The sequence below is a fragment of the Elgaria multicarinata genome, chromosome 14 (assembly GCF_023053635.1).
Source record: "Elgaria multicarinata webbii isolate HBS135686 ecotype San Diego chromosome 14, rElgMul1.1.pri, whole genome shotgun sequence".
NCBI lineage: Eukaryota > Metazoa > Chordata > Lepidosauria > Squamata > Anguidae > Elgaria > Elgaria multicarinata.
This window is the reverse complement of record NC_086184.1, coordinates 29,177,420-29,195,959: the sequence shown is the minus strand read 5'-3', so window position 1 is coordinate 29,195,959 and position 18,540 is coordinate 29,177,420. Positions and strand designations below refer to the sequence as shown.

Genomic DNA, 18,540 nt, shown 5'->3' with positions numbered 1-18,540 from the left:
CCATCTTCTGCGGTTTTTCTCTCTACATCTAGTACTAGAGAGGTATACTGTCTTTTAACATGGAAGCTCTATCGTGGCAAATATTCTCCTCCATGAACTTTTCTTTTTTTAAAGTCTAAGCTTTAAGTACCCCATGATTGCTTTGATTAGTTGTGCTCAGGCCAGGACTGGAGTTTGAACACAAACCTGTTCCATAGGTGAAAAGGAAGAACTGGGGTGGCTGGGGGAAATACCCATTAAAATAATTTCAGCTGTATGCCACCCATTGCAAGCTTTATTAAATCAAGTTTGTGTCCTTTTAATTATAAAAGCAATACTGTGCATACTTAGGAGCAAGTCCTCTTGACTTCATGGTTGAATGGCTACAGCAGGCACATTTACACTGCTGCATTGATGGAATAGCTCCCCACAGCAGGAAAGCGACTTCTCTTCTTACAGGCTAAATCCATTTTATTAGAGGAAAATTCAGCACTATCTTTTGGGTGGGTACTTGGGACGCAAATGACTACTCTGTTGCAGCTGTTCTGCCTATATTGTGTCCAAAAGCGCACCAATGGTGTTTGCTTCTGCACGCTTTCAACAAACCTTTGAACCTAGCTATAGCTGTAATTATTTGGTTAAATACAGATTCCATTTTCTTGTATACTAGCAAAAGGGCCTATCATTATGATGGGTCATGTGTGCCTGTGGAAGCTTGCATATTCTGAAATTATATTTTGGGTTAGGGTGTAGCACATCTCTTTGAATACAGAGGCATTGCACCAAACGCCTACAAGTCATCAGTCAAGGTCAGGTCACCATTTGTTTGGTGTGGACAGTGAATTTTACCTTAATCCACAAGTGTCTTTCCTCTTGCACAGCTGTGCAACAGTCTTTCTCAACCTGTTGTCTTCCAGATGTGTTGGGTGCAGCTCCCATCATCCAATGGAAGTTGTTGTCCAACACATCTGGAGAGTGCTAGCCTGGATTTTGTTTGCATTTATGCTTTGCATAATAATGGAACACACCCCTCTCTTGCACTGCTGGGCTTTTTGACCTCGCTTTGTAAAACATTACATATCCTTCTTCTCCCCACCTTATCTGTCTCCGTGTAATTAGATACACATCTGTCAAAACAGCATGTATCTGCGGAAGCCGATACCACAGTAAGTTTTTGTTCACTTTCACAGAGGGAAAACTGAGTGACTTGTTTGCTACCCAAGGATGACACCTCTCTTAAATGCCTATTCATGGAACCACAAAAACAAATGAAGAGCAATAGAAAAGTGGTTTTAACAGAAGGGCCGCTAGGTCATATTACTCTAAACGTTAGTTATTCCTTTTGCACTCTTGTTGCTCTCAGAATGGTTTGCTGACTTTAGAACATCTTGGCCCTAGCTCTTCCTTATATCCAAGATAAGTTAACTTAAGGAAGTTCACAGAAGGAAAGTTGCCTCCCCAGATAGCCTCTCAAGATGAGCACTGCCCCAGGCCCCTCCTGAATAAAGAGGGATGGATACAGGGGGGTGAGAAATTGTCCCAAATCAGGCTTAGATGCTAAAATAACTTAAGGTCACAGTAGGAAAGTTTCCCATCTTTCAGTGCAGGCAGTTCTGGAACGCGGAGCAACTTCTAGAAAGAAAAAAGGTGATTACAGCCTCCTTTTCAAAGAATCCATTAACCACCTAGAGCAATACAAGAGCCAGCTGGGCATGGAAAGACCAATATAAAATTATCAATACCTAATTTTTGCATCTGGCAATTAACACGTTACCACAGCAATACAGTGAGATGCAGCAACTCTTAAAAAAGATAGTTAAGTGCATTTTGGCAAGATGGCAAATCCAGTGGGATTTCTTTTTGTTAGCTTTCTTTGGACATGATGCATTCCACATCCACCCACCCTTGACGTATTTGGGGGTTTTGTTCAAAAAATGAAAGGCTAAAGCCCATCTGGGAAGAAAGAATCAGTTGCATGGTGCATTGGATCTTGGCTACTTCGCAGAAAAGTGAAGACTTCTTTCCAGACAATTGTATTTATGAGGCATACATTTTTGATTGAAAATGGGCAGGGGCATATATGAACTTACATGCATACTGAAGAATTAAGTTTTTAAGGAAAGCTGAATTCTGCACTCTTAAGTAAATTTGTGTAAATTTCTCTTGGTTTTTGGAGTGATGCAGAAGGGGGAGGAGCGAGATGAAGCCCCATCCTGAACCACTGGAACGGAATGTCATTCAGCTAAGCCTCTGGCATCTCCGATTTCAAGAGGCATTATCCACATATGCTTTCAAGCTTATCTTTATGGCCATAGGGGCTAGAAACTTGCATTCATTTTTTTTTTTTAAAAAAAGATGAGCTGCTTACACTGATTCAGCATCTTTTCTGCACTTCCATGGAATCACAGCATGCACACTGCCCCAAATATAAATAAGAACTTATTGACACTAGTGTGCATAACTTTAAAAAGTTCTGCTATTTCAGAACCCCATGAGTAACTTAGAACCAGACTGTGTGTGACTATCTCACTAAAGTCTCTTCAGGTTTGTAGGCATGAGCTTAGCAAAATATAATTGTAAGTCTGTTAGAGCCTGCTTAAACAAAACAGTAGTTTGACCAACCTAGGCTGACTTGCTATTCAAACATGTATTTCTTTCAAAACAATATTAACACATTTGCTCCATATTCTTTCCAGATCTTGAGGTCTATAGCTCAATATTTTTCAAAATGTACAGAACTTGCAAGAACAGATACTGAATTTTTAAAAAAGAGCAATGATCAGTGGTACCTTAAAAATACCCAGAATATCAAACTATCTCCAGTCGGGCACTGCAGTTATAAGAATTCCTCCTGAAAATCAGCTTTTCACAAAAATGTATGTACTGAAATTGACGGGTTTAGAAACACTATGAATGAAAATGCCACCAATTTTCTGCAATTAAAAAGAAAGAAATGAATCAATGTTCTTTGGAATCGCCGAGTTATCAAAAAAAAATTGGATTTTTCTATAGTCTCCATATCTTCTTTACAAATCAGTTTCTTCATGTAGATTTCAAGTCTTGTTTTCATGTCAACTGTCCAAAAAATACAGAGGGTCTCTGACCAGCAGGAAGCTACGTTGACCAACAAATATTGGTATTTTGTTGTAAATGCATGACGGCTGCCAAAAATAAAGTTTTTTAGGGAACAGATATGCCCTCCATTATAAGAGATTATGAATTATATGTTTCCAGTGCAAAATAGTCAGTATATGATAGGCAACTGGGAGGAGCAGCAAAAGGAGGAGGGAAGAAAAAGGAAAGATCGGGGAGGAAATCAAGAGAGACTCTCCAGCAGTCTTGGCTGGAGACAAGCCAACAGGGAACTCAAGTTTCACCACCAACTTCCATTACTGCTAAAAGAGACATTCCACAGGTCTGAGACAGCGGAGCAATTTAATAGGTTTCTATTGGCCATCCTTTCTGACAAAAATGGATCCACAGCTGGGCTTTCAGCATGCCTGTGGCTTGGGTTGAGTTGCCTTTCTCTCTTCTGGCACTGGATGGAATGGATCAGAGGCAAGTCCGCGAGATACCATTTTCCACCTGTCATGAAATGTGAGCAATCTGTCGGACTCGAGTCTGTATTTCTTGTCGACACAAAGGGCAGGTCTCTAGTTGCAAGGCACACTCCATGCACAGGTCACTAAAAGGACAAAGATTCAAGATAGATTATCATTCCGTCCAGGTAAATAGTATGCAAGCTTTTAAGTTACACTGAACTGCTCCACAGGAACAATGAGAATACCTCACTTTTTAAAACAAACAAACCAAGAAGTTCATTCAGTTTTGGTGTGGGTATGAGGGAGATAGATGTACTTCCATGGGAGCAGTGATCTGGAAAGCCACAGCTAGTATGGTTTGGGCACGTCAATTTTATTATGGACCACTGGGATGACACGGATAGTGAACCTATTTTAAGCAGCAAAATTCATCTTCTTTCTTATCTTATAACTTAGGTCTCGTCTACACATGCAGTAGAATGAGCTGGAAATGAGATTGGTGAGTCTTGAGGGATAGAACTGATTGTACCACTTCAGACTGCAGATAAGGAGTCACATTTTTTAAAAAAAGGAAATGTTCATCCAAACCAATTCCCTGCAAGTAGAAAACTAGCACAGCAGGGAGCAGTCTGATCTAGAACCTCTCCTCTTACTGTGCTGGGTTGTTGTTTGCTTGAAAGGATTTTTTTTTTAACTGGGGGAGGAGCATGCAAAAATGGCATTCTTCACCTGCAGTTTGTAGTGGTATAGTCTACCTAACCACCTCATTCTGCTACATATGTAGACCAACCCTAACCTGGACTGCGAGGATTTTTAAAGGCAAAACTCCATATCATACCTGGACAATTAATACAGGGGAAGCAATTATTCATAATACCTGTGTCCACACGGCCTGAGTTCTGTGTCAGCGATTTCATCACAGCAAAGAGTGCAGCAATTTTCTCGGATGCTCACTTGCTTTAACAAGGCCAGGCGTCTATGTCTGAAGATGAAAAATGAGAAATAGAAAAATAGCAGACCACTGACTAACAGATTCAGTATTTAAAGAGATTATTAAATGGCATCACGTTCACATCAAATATACACAACTGGGTACATTATCACCTTATACAATCATAGAATCATAGAATAGCAGAGTTGGAAGGGACCTACCAGGCCATCGAGTCCAACCCCCTGCTCAATGCAGGAATCCACCCTAAAGCATCCCTGACAGATGGTTGTCCAGCTGCCTCTTGAAGGCCTCTAGTGTGGGAGAGCCCACAACCTCCCTAGGTAACTGGTTCCATTGTCGTACTGCTCTAACAGTCAGGAAGTTTTTCCTGATGTCCAGCTGGAATCTGGCTTCCTTTAACTTGAGTCCGTTATTCCGTGTCCTGCACTCTGGGAGGATCGAGAAGAGATCCTGGCCCTCCTCTGTGTGACAATCTTTTAAGTATTTGAAGAGTGCTATCCTGTCTCCCCTCAATCTTCTCTTCTCTAGGCTAAACATGCCCAGTCCTTTCAGTCTCTATTCATAGGGCTTTGTTTCCAGGCCCCTGATAATCCTGGTTGCCCTCCTCTGAACACGATCCAGCTTGTCTGCGTCCTTCTTGAATTGTGGAGCCCAGAACTGGACGCAATACTCTAGATGAGGCCTAACCAGGGCCGAATAGAGAGGAACCAGTACCTCTCGCGATTTGGAAGCTCTACTTCTATTAATGCAACCCAAAATAGCATTTGCCTTTCTTGCAGCCATATCGCACTGTTGGCTCCTATTCAGCTTGTGATCTACAACAATTCCAAGATCCTTCTCATTTGTAGTATTGCTGAGCCACGTATCCCCCATCTTGTAACTGTGCCTTTGGTTTCTATTTCCTAGATGTAGAATTTGGCATTTATCCCGATTAAATTTCATTCTGTTGTTTTCAGCCCAGCACTCCAGCCTATCAAGATCACTTTGAAGTTTGTTTCTGTCTTCCACGGTTTTGGCTATCCCACCCAGTTTTGTGTCATCTGCAAATTTGATAAACGTTCCCTGCACCTCCTCGTCCAAATCATTAATAAAAATGATGATGAATCTCAGTTTAATATCTGTAAATAAATATGCAAAGCTGCAGTAATTTCATTAATTAAAGCTACTGCCGAATGCATGTTCTACATATCTGCAAGTATATCTAACGAGCGCATAAATTCAATGTCTGGCATCTGGAAGTTCTGGCATCTCATTTAACCAAGCCCATCACCACTGAAAAAAGCATTTTCTACCCCCACATGGTTCAATAGCAGGAGCTAGAGAGAAAAGGGAAGGATCTTCCTTGCCTCCACCCATTTGCTTCGTTCTTTGTTAAGTAGCAAAATATCAGATGTTATCAAATAAAACCTGAATCTCGGAAGATGGATAAATTATCCAGAATGAATTAAGTCCATGCAAAAATAGCAGAATCTACCTCAAATGTTGCTCCCGCTCCCCACTAAAATCTTGGAACTACAGGTGTTTGCCATTTTCCACATTACTTTTTCAAGTTTCACCTTCTAAAAGCCATGCAGAAAACACCCCTGAGGTTGACCGATGTGTCCCATCACAGGTAGCAGCCCTGGACACAACTTCAAACGTACAAAAAATCATGTTCAGATGTGTCAACTCCTACAAGGGTCCATTTTTTATCCCAGCTCTTCAGTTTCATGCCCTGACAAGTAGAAAACTTTACCTTGGTAAAATGATTTTCTCTTCTGCTGTCAGAAAGGCATAATCATTAAAGGTGCTAAATTTAGCTGATGGCGGATATTTGAAAGGTTTTCCTCCAAAGTTAAACTCACACTGTTGATAAGACATGAAACTAGCTGCAGCGAAGAAGCCAGACCTGCAAAGTAAAGTTGGAGAATATCAGAGCGCACCCATGCAAATGGTCTCTACTATGAGACTGGGAAATACAGCTGACTTGTTTATCACCTGATACAATACAGACTCACAGTGAGTCTGCAGGGGAGGAGAACCTGTAGCCTTTCAGATGTTGGAGTACAACTCCCATCCTGACTGCTGTTTGAGGCTGATGGAAGCTGTAGTCCAACAACACCCGGAGGGCCACAGCTTTCCCACTCCTGCTCTAAAGCATTGGATGATCCTACAAGTTACAGGTATTCACAGTCTAATAGCATTGGCTAAGTCAAATTAATTGAGAGACTGCAGACTCTCCCCTCTCCTGGCTTTGCTGCCCCCTTACCTCCGCAACTCACAGCTGGCGCTCCAGGCCTTCTCTCCTCATTCTGCCCAGGTCCTAGCTTCTCAGCCCATGGCCTAATCTATCCCCTTCCTTTCAGTTATGCTGTGCCTCTCAAATGTCTGCCCACTCAAGCTCCCAATTCCTCACCTTCTGTGCCTCTTTCCTGGCCCTCCTTAATGGCAACATTACAAACCCCACTTTCTTTTAGCTTTTTCAAAGCCTCCCCCCTTCCCCCATCTTTTCCTCAACTTCATGCCCCTTTTCCTTCCATCTTATCTCCACAAATAAGCACACTGCCTATTCTGTCCCCTCTCCTCCAGCCACTCGATCTCTGGGATTCACTCTTCCTTGGTTCCAGTATGTTTCCAGGCTGCAGCCACCCTGCCACATACTTCACTGCAGACGTCATGCATTATTATTATTTCAATTTATATCCCGCCTATATATGGAATACACTCGGTGGCATACCCAGTTAATTAATTCCAAACAAGCTGGCTTTTCATTTCTTACACAAGCTGTGTTGTTGTCCGTTTGCTGACACATTCATTTTGAGCAAATAAAATGTGTGGACATCCAACTTAAGAAGTATCTGTACTGCCTCCTTGCAAATACTATGAAAATGTTAATAATCTGCAAAATTGCCATTGTCCTCAAGAGGACTATGTACTTACACAGCAGAAGAAAAGACTTGCTTCTCAGCAGGAAGCTGGTTCCCGTTTAAATAAAAAATCATTTTCTTGTCTTGGAGGTCTAGTAAAAATCCTATTGTGTCACCTTAAGTTGAATACAAGACACACAAAAAACCCAAGGCTGTTACAGATCTGATTAGAATACAAACATCCCCCCTCCCCTACATAACCCCATTGCAAAGAAAAAAAGAAGAAGAAAGCCCCCTTAAGAGCAGATGTAGCAGAGCCTGTGAAAGAGGAACGGGCCTCAGGTTTTATCTGATCCACCCCACTGAAATGGCAAAGTGGTCTTAGACAAAAGGCTGAGAAGCAATCAGCTCAGCCTTGTTTGTATTGTACTGCCACTAAAATCCATCCCAATTTGGATGCACACAGTGGATGCAGAACGGCCTAATACATTTGAGTAACTCTGTTTCAGTTCTTTCTCTCTCCCTTCCCTATTTATACTGTTTTTAATCCTGTTCATGAAAACCTTGCAACTTGCATTCATAGGCCGGATAAAGGCATCTCGCTTCTCCCTGCAAACTAGGGTTTGCAGACCAATCTGGAGAATGCAGGCTCCTCCCTGGTAGAAATCTGACCTGCTCGTCTTATTGGCTGGTACCATGGTTTAGTGTTGGATCTGCACCGATCATGGTTAACAATAACCAGGTTTCATCTTAACATAAGCTTGTAAATCTGCTCCCAGCCTTGGTTAAGATTGAAACCTGGGTTAGAACTAACCAGGATCAGTATCTGTTACATTAAACTAAGGTTAAAGCTGGGGAGGGGAGAATTCACACTGGGGACAGAAGATGGAAGCATGCATTCCTGAGGCTGGCCCCTGATTTGCAAGCCATATTTGCAGGGAGCCAGCATTATATATTCACCCAGCCATCTTCAGCACTTGCACAAATCTAAGCATTTAGGAAGCTACATAGAGCCGGTTACATTTATGCCTGGAAGAAAAAGAGAACATAGCTCTCCTTTTTTAGCCAAGCTATTTGTAGCAAGAACTGATGCCACACAAATTCCACAGACAAGATCATGTTGAACAGAAGCACATTACAACATGGATCCCAGAGGCAGGACACCACACATCAACAGCAGAGTTGTAAATACACTGGATTCTGCTGAATGGGTGGGACTGGGGTTTCAAGAGGGAATATCTATAATGGTAGAGGTTGGACTCGATGGCCTTTTAGGCCCCTTCCAACTCTACTATTCTATGATTCTAAGGTAGAAGAGGCTCTAGGCTGCTGCTAGCAAATACTAAATTCATAAATATAGATCCTCTTTCGAGAGTCCTGAAACAATTACTCAGCAAAGGCTAACGACAACAACACGTGTAACGAGGCGGGTGGGGTACCTTCCTTCCAGCATGGGTGGGCATGTGGTTTACTTCTGGCATTATACCAGATCAGCTGCCGGCAGCCGTCATATGCGCAGGAGTACTCATCGTCCCCGATACCATAACCTTCCTTCAGGGAAAACAGAAAACAGCATTTAATTTTCTTTGGACATGACAGAACTAGTGGAAGTCTCTTTCTCCAAGCAGAACTAGTATTTTTTCTAAAAGCAGAACAAAAGAACGATGGGCAGACGTGTCTATCACTGTGTTCCCTTTTAGCAAATGGGGAGCCTGGCCCGAGAACTGGTTGTTCAAGAATGGGATATCAATGCAGATCTAAACACTTGATCTATTGTTCGACTGTGCTGGCCTCCACTGAAATCCTCTGGCAACTGATGTGTTTTGTCCCACAGGTCCTCTCCCCCACACATAGAGTTGATTCCCCCATCATGTAATCTCAACATGGGGTGAAAAATAGCACTAGACAGATCCAGTGACTAGGTCTCTCTTGTTCTGTCTATGGGCTGTTCAGGCAACACGCTAAGCCATGGTAAGGCAGCAAGTGGTTAGTGAGTGTGTTTAAACCATGATTATGTAGCCACCGTGGTTAGGAATGGTTTACACAACACACTGTCAAGGTTTACACAATATGCTAAGCTCAATACGTCTAGCTCAAAACATTTAACCAACATGGTTCAGTGTGTTGTCTAAACAGGGCATGTGTCTAGTTCCCTGAACTTTCCACAATTCTCTCTTGGCCTTCACCCTCTCAAGCCTTTGGTGTGAAGCTTGGATTTTATTTGCCTCTCTCGGTATGGGCCTAAATTCCAGTGCAACGTAAATAGAGATAGAGGTTATTCCTTACCTTTGCTGCTCTCACGCTAGAAAAATAGGAAGTGGGGACCTGTTCTGTTTTCGACCTCTCCTCTCCTTGCTTTTCTGGCTATGAATATCCCTGCCTTTTTATACCCCTGACACATTTGCTGCAATTTTGGCCCTCACTGTCTCTGAATTTCAACCAGACAAGCTAGCAGGTTCAAGGGTCTTTCCAACCCTGAATGCATATTCAATTACAGTTTATTTTATTACACAAACAAGAATGTCTAATCTGATTGCATCTATTATATAAAAAGGGAGGGTCCACCTAGCCCAGCACTCTATTCATATAGTGGCCAACTAGCTGTCGACCAGGGACCAACAAAGCAGAACACCGTGCAACAGCATCCTCTCACCCATGTTCCCCAGCAACTGGTGCACACAGGCTCACTGCCTCGAATACTGCAGATAGCACATAGCCATCAGGGTTAGTAGCCATTGATAGCCTTCTCCTCCAGGAATTAATCCAACCCCCTTTTAAAACCATCCAAATTGGTGGCCATCACTACATCTTGCGGTAGTGAATTTCATAATTTAACTAATGCGCTGTGTGAAGAAGTACTTGTATTTGTCCTGAATCTCCCACCAATCAGCTTCATGGGATGACCCCAGGTTTTAGTAATTTGAGAGAGGGAGAAAAATGTCTCCCTGTCCACATTCTCCACAACATGCATAATTTTGTACATCTCAATCATGTCTCCCTTTAGCCTCCTTTTCCCACGCTAAACAATCCCAGCTGTTCTACCTTCCCTCATAGGATAGATGCTCCAGCCTCTTGATCATTTTAGTTGCCCCTTTCTGCACTTTTTCCAGCTCTATAATATCCTTTTTTAGGTGTGGTGACCAGAACTGTACACAGCATTCTAAGAGTGGTCACACCATAGATGTGTATTAAGGCAATATGATACTGGCCGTTTTATTCTCAATTCCTTTTCTTATCTAACATGGAGTTTGCCTTCTTTACAGCGGCTGCGCACTGGGTGGACGTTTTCATCGAGCTGTCCACCACAACCCCAAGATCTCTTTCTTGTTTGGTCACCGCCTGCTCAGATCCCACCAGGTTATACCTGAAGTTTTTTGGGGGGTGGGTGGGTTGCCCCAACGTGCATCCCTTTTCCGTATTAACTATCGGCATACCTCTACAGAGATATCAATGCTAACTATAACAATTTTGAATCAGCTTCAAACTTTGGTAGAGGAAAAAAAGGGTGTTGTGCAGGAGAGAGGAGGTGAGAGAGAGAGTGCAAATAGGTGGGGCATTCAGGTGCTTTTAATCAAGTTCAAGAGATTAAATGAATTCTACCTGCAGCAGGCCTGGTACTAGGTAAGCCAATTAACACATGTGGTCTGAACAGGCTCAAAGACTGGAATTATGGAAATTATTTGAGTAGGATATAGCCATTCACAAGACTGGCTGAGTTATATATAGATTTGGATGAGTAGCTTTACATTTAAGATCATTATACCCTGATTAGCATTCACTGATTTTAGGAGCACATAAGCCAAACATACAAGAAAACAGCAGAGTCTTCACTTGGCTTCTACAAAGAAATCAGAAGAGTAAGAGCCAGGCTGGCATCTGTAGGTCAGGAGATTCCACAAGCATGGTGCTGCACACAGAAAACCTGGCTTTCATCTGCCTCTGCTCCAACGCTGGAGGGTCCCAGAGAAGGACTTCCAACACCAATTAAATCTGATGGTCAGGTTCCCATGGGAGAATCACTTACATGATTGAGAAATTTGCTGTCTTTGGTCGCCCAGCCTATCTGCATCACTCCGGAAGTAATGACTGTAACTTCATAATACCAGACCCCAGAATCCACACAGAAGGTACACCGGACACTTTCAAAAGACGAGGCATCGCATCGGGCCTAACAAACAAAAAGTGAACAATCATCACGTGCCCACCAAAGATGACGACAACCTGGGACAGCAAGAGGAGGAATTTAAACCCACACAGACGTTCTCAGCGCCACTTTGAGTAAATGGGCTAGCAGAACTCATCTCTGTTATTCTAGGTTTAATACAGCACTGGACTACCTGAATCTTGTAAGGGCACAAATTCTGTTCAGCGATCAAACCACTTCAAGAAAACCTCGAGCAGTGAACTCAAAATAAAATGGAAGTTCTAAATTCTGCCATTATGTAAATTAGATCTAGTTCAACCTTCCCCAACCTGGTGCCCTCTAGCTGTGTTAGACTAAAAACTTCCATCATCCCCACCCAGCATGGGAGTTTATGGGGTTGATGGGAGCTGTAAGTCCAAAACATCTGGAAAGCACCAGGTTGCGGGAACATTGATCTCAATGCTTGTTGTTTATTATTGCTTCCCTTTTATAAACATATAAAGGTTATATAATATAATATAATATGTCTGGTTTAGAAGTTTTAGCTTGTTCAAAATTCAGCAGCCAGAATTTCCACTGGTTTATCTCTAATGGAACAGTGCACCAATTCTGAAGGAATTACATTTGCTCCCTATTCACTTGGGGCCCATGCATTAAGATCTTCAGAGAGGCTCTTCTCCAAATACAGTAAGTGGGAGGCATTACACTACGCATTTAAAAAGGACAGGGCTTTTTCCGTGATGGCACCCCTTTGGCCCTGCCCACCACTGGAAGGTGACTCCTGAGATCTTTTCCAAAATTCAATTCAGCCCTTGAGCTGTAAACAGTTTGACACCCCAGATTTAAGAACTCAGACTTGTTGATAATGAACGTTATTATAAATTTGGCCACTTGTGGACTATGAATGAGTCTATCAATGCAGTTTTGCCTCTAGTATGTCTTGACAAGAGTCAGGGATTTGTGAGAGAAACATCATGATGTGTGAATGTTTTCTGAGAAACAGCATTTTTTAAAAATAAAACGAACAGAGCTGAGACTTTTTAGTTGGATTTTCCTGGAAACTGGGGTGCAAACTTGGGAGATGCTGTACACATTGCTTTCTGGGAAACTGATGCAGGGTTCAGTGGATCTGATGCCTTGCAGGCATGCCTGCTTGACTGCCACTTATACTTGGCTTTTGTATTCAATGACCTAGGGAGGTCATGGGCTCTCCCACACTAGAGGCCTTCCCCAATGTTCCCCCAGCCTGGTGCTTTCCAGATGTTTTGGATGCAGCTGGACATCCACCTGTCAGGTATGCTTTAAGGTAGATTCCTGCACTGAGCAGTGGGTTGGACTCAATGGGCTTATAGGCTCCTTTCAGCTCTACTATTCTATGATTCGCAGATAATGCAAGCCAGCATTGATATAGGAAAGAACTAGTTTGGGGCTTTTTAGTGTAGAAAAAAAGGCAAGGAAGGGGGGCATGATGGAGATGTATAAAACTGAGCATGGTGTGGAGTGGGAGATGTTTTTCTTCCTCTCTCATAATATTAGAACTCAGTGGAGTCATCCAATAAAGCTGCAGGGGAAAGTCTGTCAGTTGTATGTATCCATCTTGAAACATGCATTAATGAGCAAGTCCCCATTTTAACATCTAAGGGATGGGATTTTATATTGTTGTGCTCGCCTTCGATCCGACAATCATATTATTAAGAATCCTATTAAGATTCCTACACAAAATATGCCCCCCTTTGTTATTTCAAATAGTTTTGGTTTTAAAGTATTCAAAGTGCTGGTATTGACATTTAAAGCCCTAAACGGTTTGGGGCCAGGTTATTTGAAGGAACGCCTCCTCCCATATGTACCTGCCCGGACCTTAAGATCATCTACAGGGGCCCTTCTCCGTGAGCCCCTGCCAAAGGAAGTGAGGCAGGTGGCTACTAGGAGGAGGGCTTTCTCCGCTGTGGCACCCCGGCTGTGGAATGAGCTCCCCGGAGAGGTCCGCCTGGCGCCTATACTGCTTTTGTCGCCAGCTAAAGACCTTTTATTCTCTCAATATTTTAACACTTAATTTTAACTTAAATTTAAATCTTACTGTTTTAACTCTGTATTTTAACCTTATATCAATTTTGCTGCATGGTTTTATCCTGGTTGCGCATCTTATACTGTATTTTGTAATTGTGCTTTTAACCTGCTGGTTGTTTTATTGTGGTTTTAATTTTTGTGAACCGCCCTGAGAGCTTCGGCTGTTGGGCGGTATAGAAATGTAATAGAAAGAAAGAAAAAAAGAAAGAAAGAAATCTTATAAAAACCTGCTCGGTTTGAGCTAGTACCATATAAGTTACAAAGGCACAAAAGCATATAGTGCCCTTTGGAAGGAACCAAACCCAGATGGTGCTATTGTTCAGGGAAGCGCAGAGTGCAAAATAATATATAGGGATTAAAAACATGAAGAACCTACCTCCAACCCATGCGGCGAGATCTTAAGGTATTCACTAACATCATTACTATTCAACATGGCCTTAATGTTAGTCAAGTCAACTTTCTCGTATGTAAACTGTCTGCCTTCTTTCAAAACTGCAAAAAAAAAAAAAAAGGTATACATTTAAAAGTTATAAACTGCTGCTACAGCAGTGTCAATAATGCAGAACAAATGTTCTGGCTATCCAAGGGTGGGCAACTTGTGGCCTTCCAGATGTTGTGGCCTTCAACTCCCCGCAGCCTTAGCAAGTAAAAGCAATGATGAGGCACCATTGGGAGTAGTGGGTCAAAACATCTGGAGGGACACAAGTTGCCCACCTCTGTAAGAATCAAATGCTACTGTTTATGGAGGGCAGCTATCTCCAACCTGGTGCCCTCTAGATGGGTTGGACTGGAACTCCCATCATTCCCAGCCAGGATATGATGGCTGGGGATGATGGGAGTTGCAGTCCAACACATCTGGTAGGCACCAGGTTGGGGAAGGTGGATGTAGATAGTTAGCCAGCACAGACCAGGTCATTTCCAAAAAAGCACCCCCCACCAAACTACACTTTGAATTTGAAGAAGACAGACCTGACACAGGCTAGAGACACTACAGTGGCTGCCATTTCTCCAGGGGATTTAGCCCTCACTGTTAAAGAGACAGGCTACAGTAATCCCTTGAGGATTCTTGCAAGATTTTCCATTTAGCCAATATGTAGGAGGTAGGCTCACCACCACTTAAACATGACAGACCTCTCTTGGTGTACCGGTTAAATACAAATGCAGCCTCAGAAGCAGCTATCTCTTTCTCAACATTTGTAGAGTGCTGACTTTAGAAATAAATCAGATTATTAAATATTATCCCCATAATGAAATGGGGATTCATCAGTGCTCAAAACAGCCCTATTTGAATTCAAAGCAGCCAATGTTGGTAAAAAGGTTTCATCACCATCCTGCTTCATATATTACTCAGAGTGACATGGCTGCCACTTTCTATGAATGCTCCCACACTCCTGGTAACATCTGCAACTTCCACCTGGATTAGGGCAGGTTGCATAACATCACAATTCAGGGAACCTTGTGAAGTGGGCTACAATCTCGCACTAATGATAACTTTTCTAAAGGAAAGGCAAAATAAAGCCGATTAAAAATATGACCGAAAACAAGAATAACGTTTTCACCAGTCCATTTCCTTTCTTCTCGCTGGGAGCAGAAATGCGTTTTCAACAATGCAAGGCAGTTGTCTGCTTGGGGCCATAAATTCTGCGCAGCGAGTCACAGCAAGTTGCAGCTACAAAAGATGTACACCTCACTTACCTCCCTCTGTGAAAAACGCCTCTGACGGTGTAGTTTGGCCTTGAAGCCAATATACACAGGGACAAAAGAACACAGACGTATTTGGAAGAGTGACAGGATTACATTTTCTCTGGGGACTTTGAGCACATAAAGGGTGTTAGAAGCTATCCTCACAAGACATACCCCCAATCTTCCTCCAGACTCAGTGGCCCGAGTTCAGCCGTGGAACACGCACGTTCTACTGCTATAGACTTAGGTGCAGGAAGTGTTGGTTTTATCCAAGGAACTTACACATCCTGATCCTGAAAACTACATTACCTGAGAAGTTATACATGCCACATGAGCAAATGTTTGCTTAAATGCCCAAACATGCCATTTTTAAAGCCAGAGATTTAACTAAGGGGGGAAAAAAACATTCTTACTCACACAGATTGTCTAAACTCCACTGAGCACAGAACCCTACTTGGCGTTTTAAGTAGTCTGGATTATCCGTCCATTTCTCTAACAAGACAAGCTGGTCACTGATGCACGTGTCAGAAACTGTCATTTTATTTTCACCTACAATTGGAACATCGAGTGATAATCGAGAAAAAAGTTCGAGAAATAGTTCTTTCTTAATATTTAAAGACAGCTTTATCTACTAAAAAGCTATGAAGGCAACAATTTAAACCAATAAAACCATAACATAAGAAAAACAAGAAAATATAAAAGGGGTAAAAACCTTTAAAGCGACATATTTTAAGAGGCTAAAATAAAAAGACCCAGGTTTTTAAAACTCTGTATCATAAAAACAAAAGCAAAAGGATCTCTTTCTGTTTTCTCTTTCTCAAAGAGGAAAGTACACACAGTCAAGTATTTAAAGTGCAATCCCATGCATGTTTAGACAGAAAAAAAAACCTTATACAACTCCCAGCGTTCCCTAGCCAGCCAGGCGGGAGCTATAGGACGTTTTTCTGTCGAAACATGCATCAGATTGTGCCATTAGTGATCTAGCCATTGGCAGTTTGGCTACTAGCTAACAAGCAGCTTTTCCAAGTAGGAAAGAGAACTTTATGAGGCCCCACACAACTGCTATCATTTCCCCAAAGGGCCCCGATGGCTGCAGTATCCAAGTGGGAACCCGCAACACAATGTTGAGGTATATCGCCAGCCAGGAACAGCAGTCAGGTTTGAGGGGGCTGCTGTTGTTTTTCTTTCTACACTCCTGAACGCCTCTCCCTACCATGTTCAGCTTCAGGGCCGAACTTGCTTTGATTCCCTCCACTTTCCGTATCTAACCAGTCCTGCCCGTTCCCAGCCATTGAACTAAGGTACCATCCAGCCTTGGTGTTCTCTTTGGAGGAAGCGGTTACCGACAAACAGCAGACATGATATCCAGTTGTTTCCAAGCAACCAAGTACCCCCCACAAATCTCAGCTGAAACTTGGCTGCAGAGGAGGAAAAACAGTTGCTGTGCTGTGATGACCCACAACGAAGGACTCTGTAGGACAGTAGTGGGCAACATTTCTGTCCCCAATGATCACCTGCAATGGTGGATAGGCACTTGGGGGCCATATGCCAGCGAGCGCAGGCTGGACAGATGTACACGGATTCTCCCAGCGCACCTTCTTTGCCGTTGGTGGCAGGGAATGCAGTGCCAGGGAGATGAATTAGGTCTCCACATGGGCTGTATGGAAGGCCTACGTGGGCCATGTTTGACTCATGGCTAACCATATGTGCTGTAGGACCAGGAGTAAGGAAATGGAGCAAACCAAGACCTGCTGATCAAGCCACATGTGCGCTTCAGAACAAAAAAGGGGGACACCCCACACAGATTACTAGGAACTATCTTGTGTTTTTTTCTTCTTCTTCTAAAGTGTATTTTGAGCATACTTACTTGTTTGTGCAAACTTTTCCAGGGCTATTAGTGCAAAAAGCATTACTGTTGGGTGGGACTGAAATTCCTAAGATGAAGAAGAGAATTTGTGGATTCAGTAACTCTTCCTAAGCTGCTTTCAAAAACAACAAACTTTTGCTGATTTGTCCAACACAAGGAAAACACATTTGCATTGCCAAGAAAAAAATATTCATTTCTTAACACAACAGGAATAGCCTAAGGACAAGGCTTATTTCAGAGATTCAAGCAGCAACACAAAGTCCTACACATAAGGTAAAATTAAGCTGTTCTGTATTAAAAAGAGAGAAATTGAGATGTTTTGGCAAACTATCGTTAAAGAACCCCCCAAATGCAGGAAAGAAGAGTGCATGAGAAGGCAGGAAGGGGCTAGTTCTGCAATATGTTCCTGAATCTCTGAACCTTAGTTCAGAGGGCTGGAGAATGACAGCTGAACTAGGTCATAGATGGGATGTTCAAAATGCAAAGAGATGCCTGTCCAGCTATTATGGTCAGCAGGGATGGTCCTGCTGTGTCCCCACCACTTTCAGAGATGAGAACTACAGGGGCAAAAACTAAGGCTTTTTCAGAGGAATTTTCTACCCAGGGATGCTTGCTAGATTATAAAACTCTCTTTAGTTTCCAACAGTATGTTAAGATATATATTTTTACCTTCCAAGGTTTCCCCACAAAATCGAGGCCTCTAAAATTTTAACTGCCCTGTCTGCTACTATTTTTATATCCCTTGTTTGTACTAAAGAATGAAATGGTTTTATAATGTTAGTCTGATGTTAGTATACGGACATAAGAACATAGGAAGCTGCCTTATACTGAGTCAGACCATTGGTCCATCTAGCCCAGTCCTGTCAACACAAACACTCCAGGGTTATGTATTTCCTTGCCCTACCCGGAGTAGCCAGGGATTGCACCTGGGACCTTCTATCTATCTATCTATCTATCTATCTATCTATCTATCGCTTTGACTATTTTGAAAAGTAGAAAAAAGTGACTAGCAAATTTGTAAATACATAAAACCTTGGGCCTTCTGAGTGCAAAATATGTGTTCTACCTTAGTGCGATGACATCTCCCCAGGTCTATGCATTCCCTCAACCCACATCCTGTCACTGAAAAGCAATGATGGAGATGTGATCCTATCTTGTCAACTCTTTCTTACTGAGTCATAACATAATGAAATCCAAGGCACACTCTTCCCTCCGAGGCTCACACATAAAAGCAGTTGAAAGAGGGACAAGTCAAAATACTGGTTTATTTTGATACTCACCAAGCTCTGCAGTAAGTATTCCAAGATTCCTTGGCTGAGTAAACCTACGCTTGCAGGGCCTGCAAGAACACTAAAAATGAAACACGTGCATCGAAGCTGCTGCCTTCCTTTCTTTAGAAAAGTCACTTTCAAAGAGCTTAGTGTGCTACTCTGACACTCTGGCTTTATAGGAGGAAGGTA

At 42.5% G+C, this 18,540-nt stretch overlaps 1 protein-coding gene across 2 annotated transcripts in view; it reads right to left on the bottom strand.

Annotated features, from left to right (window-relative positions):
- Window positions 1-2,607: 2,607 nt before the first annotated feature.
- The window catches only part of RSPRY1 (ring finger and SPRY domain containing 1), a 43,109-nt gene continuing 27,176 nt past the window's right edge, over window positions 2,608-18,540 (bottom strand). For both annotated transcript variants that reach the window (XM_063141357.1, XM_063141358.1), the window contains exons 6-15: window positions 18,361-18,419; window positions 17,081-17,147; window positions 15,631-15,762; window positions 13,907-14,022; window positions 11,344-11,487; window positions 8,759-8,870; window positions 7,393-7,495; window positions 6,209-6,361; window positions 4,399-4,503; window positions 2,608-3,664 (exon numbers count right to left, since the gene is read on the bottom strand). In XM_063141357.1, coding sequence (XP_062997427.1) covers window positions 3,568-3,664; window positions 4,399-4,503; window positions 6,209-6,361; window positions 7,393-7,495; window positions 8,759-8,870; window positions 11,344-11,487; window positions 13,907-14,022; window positions 15,631-15,762; window positions 17,081-17,147; window positions 18,361-18,419 — 1,088 coding nt within the window. In that variant the 3' untranslated portion in view covers window positions 2,608-3,567. The remainder of the gene's footprint in view (window positions 3,665-4,398; window positions 4,504-6,208; window positions 6,362-7,392; window positions 7,496-8,758; window positions 8,871-11,343; window positions 11,488-13,906; window positions 14,023-15,630; window positions 15,763-17,080; window positions 17,148-18,360; window positions 18,420-18,540) is intronic.